Below are 23433 nucleotides of genomic sequence, written 5' to 3'. Positions count from 1 at the left end.
CAGGAAGCTGTCACTTCGCTGTCCGCCTGCTCCTTCAGCTGCTGCGCACACGCTTGGGAGGTGTCTGGTCAACCACATCTGTGCATGTTAAGGGTGCATCCTGCTACTTGCTTATTCACTTTGTATGCTACTCACAGCTATGATCAGAGGGCTTTGCGTTTCCATTAAGCGGTAAGCGTAATTACACAACTCTCATCATCAGTGAAATGACACCAGTAAATCTAATAACTGATAAAAAAATGAGAGGTTTATTAGATTATAAAATTAAATCCAAGTGTCACAGATGATAAATCTTTCCTATCAACAAATATCATTAGTTTAATTAGTTTGACTTTAGCAGAGAGATTATTTGCTAATGAAAATTCTCCTGTTTGCATGATGACTCTCAGTGCCTGCTGATAAAAGGGCAAGATATTAGAGTTCAGTGAAACTCTGGAGATAAAAGGGGATTCACCCCAAAACATGAAGCTTCTGAGTTTAAATACTGAATAAATGTGCTAATTCAGTGACAGTTCTGGTGATGCAATCCTTTCTCACTGGTTGTGCGAGCTCTGTCTCCTACTGTGCATTTGCAGTATTATAGGAAAGCCCCTTTTATTTATAGGACAATGGTAATATTATCAGATAATACATATTCTAAATACCTATAAAACTACATTATGTCACACAATGTAGGCTAGTTATTGGTTGCTGCAGAGAGAAAGTAATAAAATATATTTTATAATAGAACAAGAATTACGGTGGTACAGCTGAGGGAAACTTTCATAATGCAACAGTAACTTAATAGATTGAGGGAATCTCTTTCTCTTTGCCCTGTTATAGTTGACAGAGGCCATAATAAAAATTATATCTTATTAAAATATATAACTATCTTTCACAAAACAGGAAAAACAAGCATGTCAATATAGCTTGGCATGCTCATGGAAGCAATGCTGTAGTACTATAGATTTTTCACAAGTTCGGATATTAACTAATATTTTTAACCTAATCAAAAGTGAATTCTATGAAATCATGACTTATGACGTAAATCCAGGGAAGCTGTAATTTTAAGTACAGCAAAGTAACCAGGATGTTAAACAGGGCATAATGGCTCCAACTTTCAGCTCAGAAAGTCTCTGTTTGTGGTTAAGGGGAAAACTCCACTGAGTTCATGGGACTTTGAACAAATCCTTCTGTCTGAGTACAGACTTGTAATGAGTTCCACTGATGTCTGAAGGTGTACTGTACCCTTGTTATCTATTATACCGATTTACAGAAATGGCTTTACACAAGAGGGATTTTCTTGTTTGCTTGTATATTCTAATTAAGCACAAGGAAGTAGATCCCTACCATCTTATCCCCACAACATCCCTGGCAGAACATAGATTAAATGCAAGACTTTACAACCCTGATAACACTCAACCAATCAGTACTTTCGTTACTTTCAAATATGTCTAGAATTAAGAGGAGAATGCCAAAATAAATGAAACCCAAGTCTATAAAAATAAGTGCAATCTCTATGAACATTTTTTCTCCTTCTCTTTTTGATGATGGACAAGCAGAGAAGATTTCTGATGCAATACTTTGACCACTAAAACAAGCAGTAGCAATTGCTATATATATATTACAATGAAATTCTGCTACAATGTAAACAACCTGCCAAAAAATGTAAAAAAAAAAAAATTGATTAATACAATTTAATGCAATACAGTTAATTACTCATATGCTGACTTATATTACTAGTAAAAATACTGCCACTCTCTACTCCTCATTTGCTTCAAAAGACATTGGTAGGTTGATGCTAATAGCCGCCCTCAAGTTAGCCCAGAAAAGGGCATGCTTGCTCCTCTCCTTCGGCCACTCCAGGTACGTTCTCTTGGCCATGAGAGCCTTCAGCTTGTGATACCTAGCAGGAATGACATACGGAGGGATCGGCTCCAGCAAAATGAGGATTAAGCTATTGGAGTTCTCACTAAATAACTTGTGATGGGCAAAGTACAGCTCATAGTGACACCATTCGCTCTGCACAAAGTTGGGAGACAGCACAAAGATCGACTTGTAGCTCTTCTCTATGCAGTTAATGATATTCTCCACAATGCTTTTGCCCGGGACAAAGTTCCTCTCATGCTGGCACAGCTGCACACAGCCCTCCCCCTTCTCCAAGTTTGGGATCAGCTCGTTCTTCACCCACAAAGAATCACGTTCGCTGTACGAAATGAAAGCGTGAAACTGCAGAATGTTCTCCTGCTCTTTGGGGTAGCTGTGCCAAGCCCTCCGCTTCGTCTGCGTCCACTGCCATATCATCCGCACATACCACAACGCATCAAAGTAGACGCACAGAAAGGCCACCACAGCCACCAGCACCAGCGTCAGGAGCAGAGCTGCCACAAGCAAGAGGGTGGTGTTGCAAGACAGTTCACTCAAGTGAAAGTCCTTCAGCTGGGTTCCTCGCAAGTCTTCTGGGTACTGGCACACATAGGCCTCCGGCCAGCCTGACAGCTTCCCCCCAGACTGCTTCTCCAAGCGGATGAAGGCTCGCAGTTCGCAGGAGCACTTGAATGGATTGCGCCCTGCTTGTAGCTCCCCCACCCTCTGACAGCTCTGGAGGAAGTCAGCAGATGGCGTAAGGATTGAATTCGCCTCTATGTTCAAGGCTGCCAGAGCAGGAAAGGCACTGCACCCAGGCAGGTCAGTTAGACGGTTCGAAGCAAGATTCAGCTCTCTCAAGGACTTCAGCTCAGCAATCCCCTTGGGGACACTTGCGATCTGGTTGTTTTGTAGATCAAGGATTTTGATATTGACTGGCAAGCACTCAAACACAGACTCCGTCAACTGGTTGAAGGATAAGTCCAGATCTGCCAGTGAGTCGGCCCATTGGCAGTGCTCCTCAGCCCCATCATGTTGCAGCAAGTTGCTGCTCATGTCCAAATATTTCAGTGATTTCATATGGCTGGTCATGAAGCTCACCTTAGAAAGGCTCTTAAATTTATTTCTCTGCAAAATAAGTGATTTCAAATCTGTCAGAGTGACACAATTCTGGAACAATTCATCTGTCAGGGCATTGTGAGAAAAATTTAAATACTGAAAGGAGCTTGTTCTATTGGGGCAAAGCATGTGTGGCATATACGCATCATATATTGTTAAATTTTCAATATTCATCTCTGAAAATTGTCTGTATAGAATTGCCTGGTCAAAATAATAAACCTTATTACGAGCATGCTCCACAGTCAGTGCTTTCATGGAGCCACCCCAATGGACTGGTTGTTCCTGAAAGCTTAGTAAGAATAAATATTCATATTCTGTCAGCTTCCCAACTGATCCTCGAAAAGTTAAATTTTTCACAGTCCAATACTCTACAGGTGAATACCAAATAAGCAGGAAAATTTGAAAAATAATACCCCATTGTAAATCCACATTGTCAAATGTCAGAGCTGTTGTCTTAATTTTTTTCAGAAACTCTAAAGAAGGAGAAGGGAAATCTTTGTAGCTCAAGGTATATCTTATGTTACTTATTTTTAAATTTTCTGAAGTACTCATTCCATCAAACAAGAGGAAAAAACTGAAGTTCTGGTTTGCTGCAAAAACTATGTGAAGGCTCCTTGTATTTAAGGCTGTCAGACTCTGAGGGTCATACCTAGAAAAGTCTTGTAAGGTTAGGAAGACAGTGTGCAGCTGCAAATGTGTGATGTATCTGAAGTCTGATCTCTGTATCATTGTGGCACTTAATCCTAGGTACTCCAGATGAAACATGGTCCCAAATTCCTGACAGATGGGCAAGGCAACAAACTCATTGAAGGAAAGGTCTAAATATCTAAGACGTGCAACAGTTTGACAGTAAACTTTCAAAATGTTGTTATGAGACAAATCTAAGTATTCTAAATCTTGATTAAACATGAAGACATTGAAGTCAAGCTCTGTAATTACATTATGAGAAAGATTTAATACTTGAAGATCAGAAAGAGACATAAAATCAAAGATACTAAGTTCAGAGATCCTATTATGTGATAAATCTAATACACGAGTATCAACTAAAATGTTTTTTGGAACACTAGTTAGCAAACTGCTTGAATAGTTTGCAATAAATTCATTTGCCACAGTCAGATGGATATTATTCCAAAGAGTGAACATAAAGATCCAGGCAAAGACAAAGATATTTGTAAGGGGTCCCATTATGTCTTACAGAATTCTCTTGGTTCTTTACAGAGGTAGAGAAACATGGTTTTGTTTTCTGTTCAACATTTCTTGATATTGAGTCCAACCCTACGGAAAGAAAACACATTGAATTTGCAGAATATGTTTAATTGTTGCATTTGCTATTCACTGCTAAAATAAAATTCCACATGAAATTTATGCAATAAAAGTTAGATCTTTGCTGTTTCTTCTAAGGTATTACCAATCCCCCTCACTCCTATTCTTTAATTCCAATTCTTCTTTTTCTTAGTTAAGTGGAAAGGAATTCTTTTATAATGGGAGGAATACAATCAGTGGTATCTTTTTAAAAAGGATGCTAAGAAATACAAATTTTACAGCAATCTTCAAAAATTCAAAAAGGGTACAAATTTAGGAGTAAAGGAAAACACGACAAGCCTCCATCTGCTGCTTCCCTGTTCCCCATGTCCAGACACACGTGGGGACAGAATTCCAAAAGCCCCACAGACCCTTTTGGGAATCAGTGCAAAAGCAACCTCTTCACTCAGAAGAGCCAATGCACATTCCTCTTTGCACTTCAAAGACCAGGGACCTGGCCATGTACCCCCGCAAAGTCAGCTGATGAGGGAAGCTAGCTCTAGCAAACACAGGGCTGTCCATTTTTCTAGTAAGCCGAGAAGCTTGAGGAGGAATTACACTCCCATGAGTATTGTAACGCCAGTGTGTCCAAAAGCATTGTTACAGGAAAACCACAGCACAATTAGTGACTCTGTATGAAGCAGTGGTGCCCCAAACTGGAAAGAAGACACTATACTCCGAACACTTGCAAAGTCTCCTAGATTTCCTAGGAACATCTCCAAATTATCCCACAGCTGTAGCTTAACAAAGAACCTCTCTAGAAAAGGTGAGGGACGATGAGTCTAGCTCTCAGGATTAAAAGCTCTTGGAGGGAGAGATATTTTGGAAATGGAAAATAGCCCAGTAGAATTAACAGGTAGTCATGTCCTTCAGTATTCTACATAGATTTGGAGAGACATCAGTCCTCTCATGAAAAAGTATGCCCTGAGCATTACTGTCTTTCAGTCAAGCATTTAAGACAACACACAGATAACATGAAGCACAAGAGACTCACACACTCTTTCAGGAGACAAACATCCCCATTTTTTTCCCATACTGATTCTGTTTGGAAAACAACAAGTGTTTTAATTCCTCCTCCATGCAATTTTTTCTTTAATAAAATACAAAAGCCTATTTTTATCAGTTCTCGGTTATAATGCGTGTTAGTGCATAAATAATTTGATTGGATTGATAGCAGAACTCATGCCTTCCCCTCCCAATCTCCCATCCAGCTTAATCATATTTTCCTCGAGGAAGTAAAGCAAAAATACCTGTAGTTAATGTCACCAAAAGCAATAAAAGAATAAAACACTGAAGTGGAAATCTACCTGTGTAAAATCTGACTGACAGTCAAATTACATCTGCAAAAGGTTAGGCTAGGCGATCTGAGTGCAGAACAGATCATAAGTGAAGTTCAGATGGTTTGCTGAAGTACAATGTCACTCACAGGAAGAATGAAGAGAAGGAAGCCTGATCCGGCTTCCTCCACAGAGTAGCTGACCCTGCTCTTCACAGCCCAGGCTAGCAATGAACCTCTTGAGATCAAAAAAACCTTTGACCTGGAACTGTTTAGAGGGACTCCAGGGCAAAAGAGAAGTCAGGAACAAAGCAAGAATTTTTCTGAAAGGAGAGAAAAACAAAAAGACATTCTCTGCTCCATGCTCTATTGCCAGATGAGCTTTAATTTACTGTGCATGCTACAGTATACGCTGCAAGAAGGCAGGATCCACACTATATAGCACTGAAGAGGGCCAAACTAAAAGAATAAAGCAGGCCTATATAACAAAGCAATATTAAGGGTCAGCAATAATCCATCCAACACTATTTTATGATGGTGTTAAATTACAGTTGATTGAGAATGAAAATTGCCATTCCAAATTTTTTTTCCTTCCTTCTTTGTTGAAATTCAACACACACATGAGCATTTTCACTGAAATTTCAAAATGCAAAAATACCTTCCAATGGCAGAGAAATATTAGCACCTAAGATCTGACAGAGTCCAGAGCATATATAACAAGAAGAAAAAAAATTAAATAATGCAGCAAATATAACCCACCTTTTGTGTATGAAATTCATTCCTGAGCAAAGAACCAGCAAAAGACTTCTGCATACTCAGCTTATATTCTCAAGCCAGAATTTCAAACATACATAATCTTGAGGCTGAGGAATCTCACATGAGATGATAATTCCTTTTTAATAGTTAATAATTGATACCTCCAGAAGTAGAAAGATTTATTTAAGTAGGCTATATAATTCTAAGAAAACATCCACTTTCAGTACAGTGCACGTATTAAGAGTTCAAGGAAAGGAAAGAATTTTTAACAGCCCAAACTCAAAATACATCTACTCTTGCAGTATTTACATAACTCTGGTTTAAGAGGAAATGGACCTATCTGCTCTACAGAATTTTCACCAAAGCAAGACTGCTTAAATAAATCTGCATTGCTAATTTTATGTCTCTTTCTGGCGGTTACACAGGTGTTTTGGAAGTTTGGCAGCTGCATCTGCCCTTTTACACACACAGAAAACAGGAAGCAAAACTTTCACAGCCAACTTCTCTGCGTATCAGAATCAGAGCTCTACCCCTCAGGAGTTATTTTCCTCAGCAAGCAGATTAATTATGTTGCACATGGACAGACTGCAAAAGCTCAAATCTCAAAAGCTAATTACAGGGGCAAATTGACATAGTTCAAAACCTACATCAGTCATCTTGACACCTGACATGCTTCAGGTGGTTATCATGGAAATTTCATATTGTAACTTCCACCGAGAAATTATAAAAAATGTGCTGTAGATAATATTCTCTATGACATGAAAGCTGTATTGAGGCCATGAAGAGTATAGCTATGTAAAACAAACTATCCGGGAATGGAGGATTAAACAGTCATTCAATTAACTTTTTGAGCTGGGCATGAGCCTACTGAGCAAATCAGCAGAGCAGAGAGTCAGTGCGTTTCAAAGGCACATGTACACAACTAAAAACATCTCATTGCCATAAGCCTCCAAACTAATACAACATGCTTCGGTAAGATTAATTAACAAGGAAAAAAGATAAATGCAAGATAAATTTCTCCAGGTGAATTAGTTTTTCACATCTTTGAAAAAGCAGATCTGTTAAATCATTCTTTAAAAACCTTAAGTATTTAAAGGGACTTTCAGAGGAAGGACACAACATATGTATCATCTCTGATTCAGCTATTGTCAAGGCTTCAATTTTCATGTCTGAAAATACTCTGTATAGGTCATCCTGTGAAAAATATAAATCTGTGATTAAAACCTTCTTCACTGTCAATGCCTTCATAGAGGTATCAGAAGAGTCAAGGATGTAATTTCTAATGTCTGACAGCTGTGTCATGTTGTTGATACTGAAGTACTCAATGGATGAGTACCATACAGTCTGAAGAATTTCAGTAAAATAATCCCAGTCCACTGAAATATTTGTCAATGTCAGATATCGTAATCTTGAGCCTTTTTTAAAATTTGATAACAAAGCTATTAATTTTTCTACATCTTCATTTTTGATTTCTGACAGTGATAGGCTTTCTGTAGTATTCTGTATTACAACCCAGCCAAAACTAGCTTTGGACTCACGACTATTTTTATACAAGAGTGGCAGGCTCCTGATTTTGTTGTCAGAACGACCTTCTGGAAGATTATACGGAACAGATGTATAGAGTGCATTTTCCACAGACAAGCTGAGACTGTTCCAAAAAGTTAATGTAAACAGACATTCATAAAGAAAAAAGTTTTTGAGAGATCTCATCTTCTCTGTCATGTTGTTTTATGGTTCCTTAGAGATGCTCAATGCTCTTCTTTATCTGTCCATCTTTGTTCTAATCTTGGAACCAAAAAAAAAAAAAGATTATATCATTAAGTGGCTATCCAGAAGCCATCATATAGACTGATTTTGTAAGGTTCCAACTTCCTGTCTCTCCCTTTTACTCAAAAAGCAATGAAAGCACTTATTATCATTCTGGAGAGACATTCCTTATTTAGAGGACAACACTAAAATTTCTCCTGCGTAAAATCTGCTGTGTTTAGTGTATAATAAGTCTGTTTCTTATAAAATGCGTGTGACTGAGTTTATAGACAACTGCCGCTTATTCACAGAACTGCTACTGTGATCCCATGCACTGTGTAGGCTCCCCAGAGCTATGTAACATACTTTGATCAGAAAGTATAAAATCTGAGAAGATCAGTAAGGTCATCCAACAGAGAATCTGAGGAATGAAGATGCAAGCTATACTCAGCAGACATTTTTCAAAATGGACTTGTGACTACAAAACCTGGACTGAAACAAATGGTTTGAAATGATGATACAGTGAGATAGTAATTCACTGTCAGTGGCAGGACTCATGCTGCTACCTGGAGGACCCTAATCTCTATACCATTACCCATTCTGCAAGCTTTCTTAGAATTTACATTACTGGGTATAAGATGCACATTTTCGTTGATGTAACGCAACTTATACTAAGAAATCTCAACAAGTCACCAAATCACAGAGAGACCACTGAATTCTTATTTTGCAGGGAATGCATGAAACTAGACTTGGAAGCCATATAGAAACAGTGGAACAGAGAGGTGGACCTCGTCCAGTCTTATTTCTAGACTTTCTTTTGGAAAAATTATACACAATTTTACCATCCTGGCTCTCAACAGACATCTTGACATACGAAGGGAACAAAAGATAATCAGCATCCTCTATGGTATTCTTCTGATTTTGGGGGCAACACTACTCCTAATGTGTATATACAACCAAACGAAACGTGCAGCTTCAAGAGAAAAGCTGAATGAAAACCTACTGCCAAATCTTCATTCCTTCTTAAGACAAAATTTCAGTAATACCCAGGAACCAGGTGAAAGCAGGATATGATTCTTCCACATCTGCTTAATTGATATCTCTTTTCTTTCTCATTCATGTATCCTGACATTCATAGTCAAACTATTTACACGTACCTTCATACTTTTTTTAGATTACCCTATGAAGCAATGAAATTAACAACTGTTATCATACATGACCTGTGATTTGCAGGACATAACATAGGAGAAATTATAACATAGGAGACAACATAGGAGAAATTTCTCCTAACACAGGGGAAATTATATTTTATATAACACTTTTCATTCAGAAATGTCCTCAAGTTTAACAAAAAGAGCATTATCTAGCTATAAGGAGAAACACAATCCAGTAGGGCATACAAACCAAGAACACAGGGAGAAATTGCTCTGTTTTTTAAAGGGTCAGAGAAGAGACTGAAGGGTGTTAAGAGCTTGTCCACTCAGTATAAACTGACTAAAACCTAGTATTACTTACAGTTTAAAATTGTGCCTCATGACAATCTTGGTGACAAACTAGTAATTCCACATAGCCGAGAAATCGAATAAATGCAGAAACTCTAACGTTAAAATACATATATAGATGAAACGTCATGAGATCAGACTCCATCCTGAACTGTATAAAAACGATTTCCATTAAATCACTGCAACCTTCTTACTGCGGATGCAGTGCTAATCTAAAGAGGCTGCTATTTAGCAAGCCTTTTTGGATAAATTTACGGAACAAAAGCAGCTCCACTCTTGTTTCTTCCCCATATACTTGAAAGTACACCATACATTTTTGATAATGACCTTCTATAGAGAACATTGCTCATTTTCAAATGAAATGCAAAATATAAAACAGTTTTAGCTAACTAGCAATCACATAAAACCAAAAAAATGAAAAGTTTCTCACCATAAATCCCTGCCCTCCAATAAGTAGGAAATGTGCCCAGGAAAAGTCAAAAAGGAAGCTTCCTGTAACTCTATCCTTGTAACAATGCTTAGGAACACCCAAACTTTCTATAAAACTTGTTTGCGCCATCTACTGAGAGTTTATGAAATGGCACTTGTCTTCTCCCAGATTTATTTCCACACACAACATCAATATAACTTCCCCATTATTTGATTATATTTTTGAACTACATATTTTTATGGTTTGCATTGGACAAAGCAGGTAAAAATATTAACCTTCATTTACACCCATTCACCAGCTTTCTATCTTTATCAAATTAATATGAGAATAAGTACTTTTTCTTTTGAATAAGTTTTACACTGAAATTCAAACATCTTCCCCTCTGAATTTAATAATTATCTAAGTCTATATGCATAATTCTAATTCATTTTCTTATTTAGCTATATGAATTTAGTTGTCAAGTTCTTATCAAGGCTGTTTTCTAGAAGTCCAGTTTGTCTTATTTGAATTTCAGTTTAATGGGAAAGGAAGAATGACGTCTCTCTTCTGCTCCAACAGTATTGTGACTGGGTCAAATAGTGGACATGAAGACAGTGGATCAAGCCTTCCTTTTGAACCAAAACAGAGCAGGGACTTCAGTACAGAGTGCCCAAACACTTGGGTTATTGTCCTGGCAAAAACATAAAACAGCTTCTCTTTATTTCTCTAAAATGTTGTTTAGAAATTCCATCTTAGCTGAGATCTAAATACAGAATGAGTTCTGCCATCGTACACCTACCTTTTGGGTTTAGCATGCCATAACCCATTCATGATTTAACCTAACAATGTCTCAGGAAGCACAGGAAATCATCTTAAAAATTACTTTTTTTGCTTTAACATTTATTCCTTAGATCTCATTTCTCAGTTTTGGGTGGAAAAAAAAGTGGTCAGAAAAGGGAAGGAAAGATAGTACAGACAGTACACAATAGAACAGGGACAAATCACGTCCTCTCCTGTTGTGCCCATGAGCCCTAAGGTACTCTACAGATTCTTTCTCCTTTTCTCTCAATATCGACAAGAGTATTCACATCTGGTTCCTAAACTACACCTTAAAACATTGTTATATACAAGCCACATCATTGTCTGTCTTTAGCTGGAAAGACTTTGCTACCTATCCTTAACATTAGGTAAAATCCTAAGGTGAGCCCTTGCTTCCACCCCGTATTCTTGCACTGCAAGGAAACAGCTTAGCAGCCTGAATATAACATACTTATAATTCTAATGAATAACAGAACAAGATGTACTTTTCTTTAACATGTAATAACTGCTGTAAGTTAGAGACTATTATTGGGGAGTATCTCTTTCATTAAATGACAGTATTGGCTGGCCATTGGCATAGTTTGAGTTTTACAGTTGGGCCTACATACTATAAAGATGGATAAAGCATAAGTCAAAAAGCAAAGTAAGCATATTATCATAAATTGTATGCCATTAACCCTCACACTTACCACACAGATTTACCAGTACAGTCACTGGAAGAAGATGAATATATTCCCCAAAGTTATGCATACTTATGTGTATTGTTAAAAGTGGTCAAATTACTTCACATAATGCACTTGTTTCCTTCCATCTTTTCTTTATATTTATCTATTTGTTAAAAGACAAGTATCCTTTCTAAAGCCCATCACGGAAACACTAGAAAGAGGACGGCACGCCACTTACAGTATGAATGAACTTTAGTGAAAGTTGAATTAAGTTGAGGAATTCCCATCTCTATTTGTTGTCCATTATCTGTGTAAACTGTGTTCCAAAAAACTGTTTGCAACGTTACTGCAGTGAGAAAATATAAGTGAAATTAGTGACTGAAAAGGGAAAGAAAATCAGAAAGTTAAAGTGCTAAATGTGGTTAAAGTCATTTCTACTTAGGAAACAAATACATCCTTCTATCCCACAGCCAGATACATACATTTACTCATTTGCAATGTTTGTTCATCCTGAACAAAAACATTTTTATTATAATAGTGATTAGTACTGCCTTTCATGTCTAAAACATGCATGAACTTCTAGAGAATCTGTCTGCTTTACAGTCAAAATTATCATCCGTCATGAGGAAAGAAAATCTCCAGTTACAAAGCCTCCTCTGTCATGGTTCCCTGGAAGTTTGACTTTACTCTTCTGCAAACTCCAGTGCCAGGCAAAGGTAAATCTTCAGTATCGCTCCAGATTTGTGTTCCATAAATATATAAAAACATTAATAAATTAATAAAAAGATGAACTAATTAACCTAAAAGAAAATGCTAGAACTACCAATGTTATTTACATTATCACTTAGAAATAAGACTATCATTTATAATATTTTTTGGTGACATAAACATTTGTTCTGCTATTACCTACCTTAATGTGAAACTGGAGAAATTTTGCTTGATAAATATGTAAGTTACACAGCTTTATTCATCTTGCCGTGAAGCACGTTTCCCAAAACTGGGTTTTATTTTGTAACGTCTTACAGTGACCTCCTCAGTGACTCATAAAATATATTCTTATGTTCCCTATGGTAATAGCATTTTTCTTCCTTTCTTCAGCAATGAATCCCAAATTGCCTTTCATTGCAGTAAAAGGGTATGCTTTGCGTTAAAATGAGGAAGTAAAACGAGGAAAGGGTGTGAGGAATTAGACAAAAACAAGAACCACAAGCTGTTGGGCAAGAGTCTGCAATCTCCTTGTTTAATGACGTATTTCACACGAGACGGCCGCAGCCAGCAACTTACGGGAAAATTGTGTACACACCTCTTAAGCTTCCTTTAGCCCGTTTCATGTAAACACAGATAGACTTGGGATGCGAAGTGGTATCTGAAAAGCCAAATCTCAGTTGCTTAATTCTGCAGCCACGCACTTCACTCCGGGTTTAGCTTCGGCTTGTTTTGAGGAAGGATTAAACTTTCTACCAAACCAAGCAAGTCCTGCTCGGACGCCAGCGCAGCGCCCACACTCAGGCGCGCTCCCCTCGCCTCAGGGCAACCGCCACCCCGCCGCCCCCGCCCGCCCGAGCCGCCACCATTTCCCGCGGCGGCCGGCCGCGCTCGCCTCCCCTCCTCCCGCCGCTCAGCTCCCCGCAGGCAACGGCGGCGAGCTGGAGGCCTGCGGCTCCGCTGGGGGCTGCGGCCCTGCGGCGGGGGGGCGCCCCGGGGCCCGGCACACAGCTGCTCCCGCGCTCGAAGCGAGCCGCCGCTCCCCGCCGTGGAGGGGCGATAATGGCGGCCAGGGCGGCCCGCGGGCGGCGCTCGCAGCCCGGGCAGCTCCCCGCGGAGGGCCAGCGCTCCCGCCCTCCCTGACAGCCCCCTCGCAACGGGCGGCCCCTCCGAGGGACTCAGCGCACCCTCCTTTCCCCGCTGCCTCCTCCCTCTGTCCCTCCCCGCCGCCCGGCCCGGCCGGCCCGCGGCTGCCGGCCTCCTCCCCCCGCTGCTGCCGACGTGGCGGGGCGGGGAGGGGAAGGCGAGGAGCGGGGGGCGCGCCGGCAAGGGGACTGCTGAGCGGTAAGGCGCAACGGGATTTCTGCTTCTGCCACTCTCGAAACTGCCTGCGGGCTTCTCGCAAATTCCTCTGCCCCAGAGAAAAAACAAGAACAGCGAAAAGGGAAGCTGTGGTCACCGGCGGCCCGAGGGGGCGGCGCGCGGGCTGCTCCCCCTTTATCCGCCGAGCGCAGGGCAGGTGGCGGCGGGCCGGGGGCTCCCGGGCGGGGCGGCGGCAGCGCGCGGACCCGGTCCGTAGGGCTCCGCAGGCGCCTCCTCTCCGCTGCCCGTGCCGGCACCGCCGCTGGCGGAGCGGCGCCCCGTGACAGCGGGCGTCGAGCGAGGGGGCGCGGGGCGCGGGGCGCCGCGGGGAGTCACCCCTTCGCAGGCAGAAAAAGCGGCTATCCCGCCCGGAGGCGCTCCTTTGTGCTTGGAGGTGCCCGTCGGCGCTTGGCTTTGCTTTCGAGGCGGGGTTGAGCCCGGCAGGCGGCTGCCGCGCCTCGGGGTGCGGGTCGGCAGGTGTCAGTGAGCCGCGGCGGGGGCAGGGGTCGGCGGGAGGCCGCTTGCCCGGCCCGGCCGCCCGCTGCAGCCAGGGTGCTCACGTACAGCTGTCTGCGAGGCCGGTCGTGACACACTCCCCTTGAACCGTGCAGAATAATTCCCTCAGCAGAGTTTCCTGAGCTGATTCACATCCGGAGAGTCCCACGAACGACAGCTTGAACGACACCTTACCCCGTGTTCAAGAAGACGGATTTCTGGTTTTTAACTGATTTGGGGATTTGCTTTGTTACGTGCTTTGCTCCCGCGAGAGCCATGTAACAGAGAACTGTTGGCCTTGAGGGTTTTCTAGTATACGGCCCAGTCCCACAAACAATTATGCACACGTTTGTAATTGGTGCGCATGTTAAATTATGCGCTCTTTGGAGAATTTTCCTCATGGTGTGTCTGTTCTTCCTCAGATCTTATCCTGATGCAGATGTATATCCTGAAGCTATATATATACACACATACTCTCAGGATTTATAGATTTTAGTAGAAGTTGCTCACATCTGACAGTGGAATTTGGTTTACAGACAGAAAAATTTTGTTTAGGCAATGCTGCCCATCATGCAACAAGCACTGTTAAAACAATGGCAGTATTTACCTGTATTTTAAGCATTTGTTTAGTATTTGCTATATTTGTAATGGAACGCTGCAAATACTTGTGGCAGATGTAAAGATTCTGACTTGTAAACACGTGTCTTTTAAAGGTAATTCAGTTACGGTGTAAACTGAAGTAATATAAGTAGCATCAAGTGCTTACTTATTTATGTCTCTTATTCAGTGATCCTGAATGCTATTCTTGGGAACCGTTCAAACAGCTGATCTACATTCAAATTAGATAAGCTGCTAAAGCCACAGATGTGCCTGCTTCTATAGACTTTAATAAACTACGCTAATTTAAATCCATCTTTCTCAGGAGGAGTTCTTCTAAATCAGTTTTACACTTTGCTTCTTGCCTTTTTTTCTATTCCTCAATCTCTTTTAGAGCCCCAGTCCTTCCTAACAGGTACAAAGCTTTGGACCATATTTAATTCATATGGAAGTCAATGAAAAGACATGATCTACAGAGAGAATTGCTCGAGTTTTGCCATGCAACTCTGCATATAGACAAGACCTTGCAGTGACAGCTCTCTGTCAAGGGTTATCTTCTGAGTACAGTGCCAGGCATACTATTGTTGCCAACAAGTAAGTAGTAGTAATCACTGTACAGTATTCCTGTTGGACTCTGCCAGTGCTGCTCCTTAATCAGCTGCAGCACTTGCTCAGAGGCCATTTCTTCCCTTCGTGGATTCTCAGCCAACTGAGAATTTGAATATTCTCAAATTATGTGCTTTCTCCATTATGTTAATGTCAGCACAGTTGTAGTCACATACTTTTATTGACTCTCTGTCATCCTCTTCTCCATCAGTCATCAGGCTATAGGAGCCTCTGTATTTGGAAGTGATGAAAATGAGACCAAGAGCTGCTTGGTCATTGTATTCCAGTGGCATTGCAGGTCAGATGGTCCTTGTTCCCCAGTGGCCACATCTAAAGAACACAGGAATTAATTTTGTGGAAGCTCTCATATTTGACTTCTCCAGACAAATGAACATCCTTTCTCCCTCACCAAACTTTATCTTGGAAAACAAAAGAATATTGCTGCTCTTCATACTGGAGTGTGATCCTGCAAGGTGAATGGAGTACTCGAGGTATAATTATGGTATTACCAGGCAAGATGCATGTGCCACAGGGCTCTATGCTTCAGGAGACCTTACGCCAAGGCTCCCCCCCTTTTTTTTCAGCAATAGCTTGTGGGAAACACTTCATATTTTGGGTTCATTCAAAGGCTCATGGAATTTAGAAAGACTAATTTATTTTCTATATTCAGAATTGAAAATGTCTGAAGACATACATGATGGCATCCCATCTGAAGAGAAACCCGAAGTAATGGAAATGCCCAGCAACGATGTATTGCCTCACGACACAGTGCCACACCTTGTGGAAGCTGGGATCTTGCCTGCGCCTTCACAAGATGGAGGTGAACAGGCCACTCAGTGTGCCAGTAAGGGACAGGAAGGAGACATATTTATTATTGAAAATCCTTTGACTGAAAAAGTAATTGAAAGTCTGCCTTCCAATGGAGAGGTGACTGAAAACATGCCCGCTGAGTGCAATGAGACTGTAAGCCTTGATGCTGAATCTGAATCTGAGGAAACACTACATGAGCAAAGCAGTCCAGTAAGTAAGATTTTCTTTTCCAGAAAAGCTGCCTTCCCTGCCCTATAAGGAGAATAGAATTTTGTAAAATGTACATAATGTTTGCAGTGGTTACCACTGTTTTATGTATATAAAAACTTAGGGAATTGTATGCAGGGAGCCTACATGGGAATAAAATTAATTAAATTGCAATGCCAAGCTTTTGGAAACTAGGAAGAGTTGGATGTCTTTTCACCAGTATGATATAAATTTGGTCTTTTTAGCCTGGATGCAATAAAACCATGTCAGAGCCTAAGTCTTGTTAAGAATCTAGTCCATTTTGTAAAGATACACAATACTCCAGTGATTTTGTTATCTGGTTATGTACTATTAATTCTCTGTACAGATCCCCTGCTTTCTTCACTTCGCAGAATGGACCTGAAAAAGGGCAGAACTTAAGTTACAACTGCAGTACTAAATCTTGTACTTTCTAATTGCATCTGCAGTACTAAATCTTTTACTTTCTAATTTTCAAATCATGGAGTTCACAGCCTAAATAGTGTGTATTTCACAGGACTCTGTCAAACTGGGGACCTTTGTTCTAGGCCAGTGGTTTTCAATTTGTGATCCTCAGACCTGTGGGAGTCCTTTGAGTAACTATAAGAAGTTCATAGAAGAAAACTAACAAAAATAAATTTTTTACAGTCTACATAGCATTCAATATACCTGACATTGCTAAAAGAGGTTCACATCTCCACTGAAAAACATTCAGGCGTTTACACATTGGGAAAGGTTAAAATAACTTTATTTTAGTCACTCCACCAGAGACAGTGACCTACCTCAAAGAGATTGCAGGGGATGTATACAGTACAGAATGCAGAGCTGTCTTGGGATACTTCACAATTAACTCAAAAAACAAAAGCTGCAGAGGCGATATGTAGTGGAGGCTTTATCAAGGCAGCTAGTTTCTTAGTATTATTTAAATATGGAATACTGAAAATTGTTCATAGTCATAAAAGTCGTAGTCATATTTTCACTGCACAGATGTCTGCTAATACCACTTCACTGGTATTAGCACCTTCCCAAACAGATGTTACAATTCTATAGCTAGAATTTACTGTATAACGTTGGAGCCTGCAGAACACTTTATGGGGCCCTTCAGCTCAAAGGCTGCAAGGTTAGTTTAACTCACTATGGAAGGCTGTTTGAATTGGCTTATCTGCCTTTGTATTGAAACAGCCAAATGATCTGTTTCACAGACACCAAAATGAGGTTGATGACCTTGATTTCCTCCTGAAGGGTAGAAAGGGTGAGGTGAGAACAGTAACATCATGCAGTTTGTTAAGAATGATATTTTTTATGCTTCGACTACTCTGCACAAAAGCATAAGCATCCTACTGAGGAGCTGGTGGCAAAACTTTTGTCACTAGTCATTCTGGGCTATTTGTCTGTAAACATGAGCCCTGACTCTTCAGAATCATTCTTCAGAAGGCATCATCATCCGTGAAGTCTTGTATTACAAAATGCCTACTTGTAAATTGCATACCCTTGTAAGCAATCACACAGCCTTTTAAGCTGGTATCATCGTTTATTACATGCTGGATTCTGTTGCCTGGCAGGTTCGTTGGTTTTCCTTCTGCCTCCAGATAGTATGCGTTGTAGATGGTGGAGTAATATTTTTCTTGTTACAGGGTGTGGACTCCTCATCTAAAGCAAGTAGATGGGGAGCTTGGGGTACCTGGGGCAAGTCTCTCCTGTCATCAGCTTCTGCCACAGTGGGTAAGTGTTCAATCAGTAAAGTACTTGGAAATATTTAAGTCATCATTTTAATGCATCATTAAATACTCTTAAAGACAACAACTAAAGTCAAACTGCTTGCCTTGATTAATAAGATTCATACATCATTTTGTCCTTGTACGCCTGGCAAGCTCATGGCGTGCCATGACGTTGTTAATGGGAAAAGGGACCTTCCTAAACTGTCAATGCACATAAATATTTCTTTGGGTCAGATTACGGACAATGTAAGAGGTTTGTCTGCAGAGTGAGTGAGTTACCTCATAGTGGCTACTTCACAGAAAGGATATGGTCTGCTACAATTACTATCAGCCAAAGGCTCACAATTTTTGAAGTCAAAGCACTCCATCCCAGATTCATGCACATATGTGTTTATGGTTTATATACTAAGACTTCTGTCTGTAAAATATATATTCATTTCTTGTAAGTTATTCCAGCTTTCATGGCCAGTCAATGAAGCTCTTAAACTATCATACTGAATATGATAGAGAGTGGAAGAACATACTGAAACATATTTTGAAAAACATAATCCCCTTCTGACTGCATGCTCAAGTCAACTAGGTCACTAGTGTCTATAACAGATTCCATTTCTATTAAGCTATGTGATATGCCTTATGTTTTTTACATCTTTTATCTTTTGTGAAACCTTAGCAAAAGCAAACTGTTGCAAATCAATGTATACTGAATTGTTCCAGATGAACAGAAATCTCAAAATCCTTGGACCTCATGCTCTCATTTCTGATAGTGTCAGCCCAAAATGTCCTCATGAAGACTTTAAGTAAAACTTGATTATTAGCCACCAAAAAGAACTCACACAGACAATAAATGAAACATGCAAATACCTAGTTATCAACAGGAAATTGCTAACTTCTCGGTTCTAATCAGAGATACATAGAACACCTTAAAAAGATGAACCTAAGAATTAAAGTTAATTACTGGTTACTAAAAATAATAGATTCAATAGAGATACTGGCTTTATGATCCCATATATAAGGCTAAATAATTCTCTTCCTTATCCACCTTCTGTACCTTGGGCAATAAATTATTTCTGGCTGTTTCTCAAAGAAGGAGGGAACTTCCCCATCACCGCCTTTTTCAGTTACACCCACACTCAACAGGTCTTAACTACCGTTTCTTTCAGAAAGTCCAACCAATTAATATGCCTAATTAAACTTAGAATGGGTTTCTAAGATTACTTTAAACTGACATAAGTGCAGACTACTGCTGAAAGGGGCAGGACAGGCCCAGCAACATTTTTCTGTCTTCTTTTATGCCAACAGTAGCATTTGTGTAGTGATGTGGGGGGCTGGTTTATGGGACTGGACTGATTTCATTGAAAAGTACAAATGAAATAAGAGTTTTCATCTGGATTGATTTATTAGTTCTCGCTCACCATTTGATCATGTAACTGCTACTGCTGGTGTGAGGGAATGAGGAAAATGATGAAGAGTTACAGAACATGCAGACGGGACAAGGACAACGTAACTAAATGTGGAACTGCTTAAGTGTTCTCAAATTGTGTTTAACCATAAAGTTTAGTGTTTCTCATTCAGGCATGTAGAACAGCTTGGGTGTCTAAAATTCTGCTTATCTTTTCCCCAACAATATTATCTGGTCTAATAGGAGATACTACTTTCACACAGTTTCGCAAGCCTTGCCTCTCTTATGCCCTCAGCTTGTCATGACTACATAGCTACAACAGCATTCTGAGAAGAATTTGGCTTAGTGTAAATAACCAAACAGGAAAATTACGTGCATAGAAGTAATTTTGCTCTTGATCAGTTGGAATTGGAATGGTGATAAACATTTCAGTACATTTTTACAGTTGCAGCAATGGGTTTCTTGGAACAGAGCTCGTTCAGGTGATTCAGTCTTGCCTGTGAGATTGCCATATTTATATTCTGTTTAGCTTTTGCAGCAGATAATATTTTATCAAATGGACATGCTGATGTTGTTTGTGAGTAGCAAGATTATTTGTTACCAAGCAGACATTGCTCTTGCAGGCTTGCAGTGGCAGTCTCACTCACAGTCTTCTTTTGCTTTGAAGTCTTGGCCTCCAGGAGGATTGAATTTAGTACCACAAAGAAATGTATACATTTTCTGTGGGGCAGCATGGCCTTGGATATTTTTCTGCAAAACTGATTTGAACTTTTCTCAAAGTTTTGAATGTCATTGGAAAAGGTTTGGGTTCCAACTAGAATGTATGTTGTATCCCTTCTTATAGTCTAATAAGTAAATAAGATCCCCTCCACAGACCTTGGCCACTTAGTCTATAAAACCTGCTGCCAGCATTGTATCTCTATGGGTTACATTCAGTGGACTTTCTTATGATGTGCTCTTTTTTTTTTATATAGGCCATATAACATTTTGGTTCATATACATTAAAAATTCATGCTTAATTCACATTGGCTTCTTAGCACACCATCTGACTGTATCAGCATCATTACTACCTTCAATATATGTAAATATACAAGCGATTTTGTTGTCTGTGCAGCCTGACTTGATATGGTGGTATGAGGATATCTATTTTAAATAGGAATATGATCCCCATGTATGTATTTGTATCATGATTATTATTTTTTTAAAAGAGCACAGTGGGAACAGGTGAAACTGCCTAAGCAAAAAAAAAAGAAAAATCACATTGAAGTCATACTGAAGGTCTAGTTTCTGGCAGTGGCCAGTAGCAACTGGGAAATAGTCTAAAGCCAAATGTATTTAAAGAAGCCCTTTCACCTGTTTTCTGCTCCCATCTTCTGGAATCTGCAGCTTAGAGAATACCTGACCCTGGCACTGAATCTACATATTCTTATGTAATAATTCTGGGTCTAATTTTGCCCAATGAATTTATTAAATAAAATAGACTTTGAATAAAGTAGAAGTCAAGGTTACATTCTCACCTCCATAGTCAGACGCACTATATATTGCGTCCTTACCCTGATTGTTTTTTCCTTATAAGGCGTCCTAAGTCTGATACTAGATCCTTCAGTCTTGATTAACAACATTTACATTTATTTTCCATGACATTATAACTTGTGATGTTGACTCTAATATTATAATATAGTTCACTGAACTCAAGTTAATTCTGAAGACCATGTAGATAATCTTAGATTTGGTCTAAGAAATCACTAAAGGAGGTAATAGTTTATATTCCTGATATAGAAGGGTTATTTCCTTCTTGTGTTTTATGGATATTCATGCTTGATCCTGTGAAGTGTTTACTGCCTGTCATTGTCATGGAGAGGATGTGGGACTGGGTTTATCATTTATCTGATGCAGTGTGATAATTCCAAGAGAGAGAGAAAGAGAGAGAAAGAAGCTATTGGGAATCTTTGTGAGCTTTCTTCTTTTTAATGATATTTTTCCCCTTAAACTTACCTGGTTTAGTATCTGAGCAATTCAACCAACAGTTCATCTCCTTTTATCAGAAAATGGATGTGCCATGAGCCAGGACATTTGAATGTTGCTTATTTATTCAGTGTAGCAAGTGTTACAAATAAAGCTGCTTTTCTGGAACTAGACTTACCAGCAGCACCTTCAGTATGTGTTTTTTCTGTTTCTCTGTCATAATATTTGTAGAACATAGCTGTTTGTCTGGTCAAGGTTTTTTTTTGTTTTGTTTTTGTTTTTTGTTTTTAACAAACTGTACAACATAGAAATACCAGAAACAGTTTGTGATTGACTAAATATTTTAAAGGGCTACCCAAATACCTACAGCTTTTACCAAATACATTCCTTTCTCTTTAAGACTGAGCTGAAATGGTTGTTCAAGCATCTCAATTTCATTATCCTTAACCCTGATTTAGAGTTCCCAAAGAGATTAGCATTTTTGCATGATTATAATATGCTTAGCATTGCTGATTATTTCGTTTCCAATAATAAAGTAGCTTCCATATAATTTATATCTTATCTCTCTTTAACTAACTTTGCACATATAGCCAGTGAATGTTTTGGGGATGGTTTTGTTTTCTAAAGAAAACATCTTCTGTCTTTGACTGACTTTGACCTTTTTTGGATCACTGAGGGACCACTTCATGACATTTTTGTCTGTGAAAGGCAGGTGTGATATCCTTCTGCACAGCCAGTTCCATAATGCCTCTGAATTAGTCAGTGCCTCAGCCATGCTCAGTGTCTGACACTAGATGTCACACTAAGAAAGTTACTGAATTTTTGTCGTTGATGAGGTGAAGAGTTTTGTTTTGTTTTTAAAAGGTGCAAAAAGTTTGATTTTCTGCCATGTGCAACCACAGTGGAGTAGCTCCACTGAAATAGATCCTGGGATGATAAGATGGGAGAATTAATCTCACTGTGCTTTGGAGAGACAACCCTGTTGTTGCAGTTGTTGCTATCATTTTACCTTCTTTCATTTAAGTTGTATTTTTTAGTAAATCAGAAATAACACAATTCCTTCTTTCAGTAGTAGAGTTGATAAAATTCTGCTCTGACACAGGGTTACTATTACAGCTAAGCCAATTTAGTGGCTAGCAGCCACTGAAATGAATAGTCCTGCACCTCTCTTCTCCTTGCATGTTTCCTCCTCTGCCCTGTGTCAGCGCTCATGTTCTCCTGAGCCTCTGGCAAACCAGTTCAGGAAGCTAAATTGAAGAAGAATAACCCTAAAGGAAAGAAAGATCCATTTTCTGCCTGTTTAGTTTCTTGAGCTAACTCTCTGTGGGATGAGGTAAGTGCCAGTGCCAGCAGAAGGGACAAATAGGCAATAAAGGAGGAGCAGGACCTCCCTTACCAGCACCAAGAGGCCATTAGATCACCTTAGCTCTAACATCAAACCTTTTGCCCCAAGGCTTAAGTCAAGCAAAATCTATTCCCAGCTCACTCTTGAAGCTTGACACTTGTTTAAAAAAAACAGTCTGCTTGAGAGCTTGCCTGATTTTTTTTCCAGCTAAGCTATCAGCTAGCTTAGTGAAAGTCACTACCTCCTCTCACAAGCCTTGCCTTTCAAATGCTGTAGTGTTTCATATGGATGAATTATATAGTTCATATTTCTGCCTAAATTATGGTGCTCAACAGGCTGTATTTCCAAGCAAAGTCTATTCCTTAGCATGGCGTATGCATATGCTTCACTCCTTGTATGTTTGTTTGTTGTTTTCTTTTTTTTAATTCAAGTGCCCTTTATAAGACTATCATCTGTAAATACCCCTTATACAATAAAAGTAAGAAGAAATAGAACCCAGCTATTTAAATGGTGTTTGAAATTCATACTGTAAAGCTACTTAATGCATCTTTCATACATTGCTCATAAGTAATATTTAGCTATCTTGATTATTTTACACCTAATGTACATTCCTCATCTATTTTTTCTTTCTTCATTTAGTAGAATGACGTACAGAAATATCAGACACCATAAACCTCTGCTATATGCTCCTTGTTTTCCTGTCACTCAGTATGACAGAATGAAATGCCAGTTTTGATATCTCTTTGTTCATGGACATGGATATTATT

At 39.7% G+C, this 23433-nt stretch overlaps 2 protein-coding genes across 13 annotated transcripts in view; one reads left to right on the top strand and one right to left on the bottom strand.

Annotated features, from left to right (window-relative positions):
- Positions 1 to 225: 225 nt before the first annotated feature.
- On the bottom strand, positions 226 to 12968 carry LOC112979471 (toll-like receptor 6). Of its 7 annotated transcripts, none has more exons than XM_026093694.2 (4): positions 12743 to 12968; positions 11678 to 11785; positions 4160 to 4239; positions 226 to 2973 (listed from the first exon to the last, which is right to left on the bottom strand). In XM_026093694.2, exons 1-4 carry the CDS (start codon positions 12768 to 12770, stop codon positions 1741 to 1743), a joined length of 1449 nt encoding a protein of 482 aa, XP_025949479.1. In that variant the 5' UTR covers positions 12771 to 12968; the 3' UTR covers positions 226 to 1740. The 7 variants fall into 7 exon arrangements, with proteins under 7 accessions (XP_025949479.1, XP_064367359.1, XP_025949474.1 ...); XM_064511289.1 differs by lacking the exon at positions 12743 to 12968 and adding an exon at positions 12350 to 12736; XM_026093689.2 differs by lacking the exon at positions 12743 to 12968 and adding an exon at positions 9977 to 10646 and having other exon boundaries at positions 226 to 4239.
- A 387-nt stretch (positions 12969 to 13355) lies between these two features.
- Positions 13356 to 23433, top strand: part of FAM114A1 (family with sequence similarity 114 member A1) — a 37374-nt gene continuing 27296 nt past the window's right edge. For 4 of the 6 annotated variants that reach the window (XM_064511293.1, XM_064511292.1, XM_064511291.1 and 1 more), the window contains exons 1-3: positions 13360 to 13488; positions 15875 to 16224; positions 17874 to 17961. In XM_064511293.1, coding sequence (XP_064367363.1) covers positions 15883 to 16224; positions 17874 to 17961 — 430 coding nt within the window. In that variant the 5' untranslated portion in view covers positions 13360 to 13488; positions 15875 to 15882. Of the gene's footprint in view, positions 13489 to 14992; positions 15193 to 15415; positions 15678 to 15874; positions 16225 to 17873; positions 17962 to 23433 lie in introns of those variants that run through there. The other 2 variants (XM_026093639.2, XM_064511294.1) reach the window with 2 other exon arrangements.

This window comes from Dromaius novaehollandiae, chromosome 4, assembly GCF_036370855.1.
Source record: "Dromaius novaehollandiae isolate bDroNov1 chromosome 4, bDroNov1.hap1, whole genome shotgun sequence".
NCBI classification, from domain to species: Eukaryota; Metazoa; Chordata; class Aves; order Casuariiformes; family Dromaiidae; genus Dromaius; species Dromaius novaehollandiae.
This window is presented reverse-complemented; position numbering and strand designations above follow the sequence as displayed.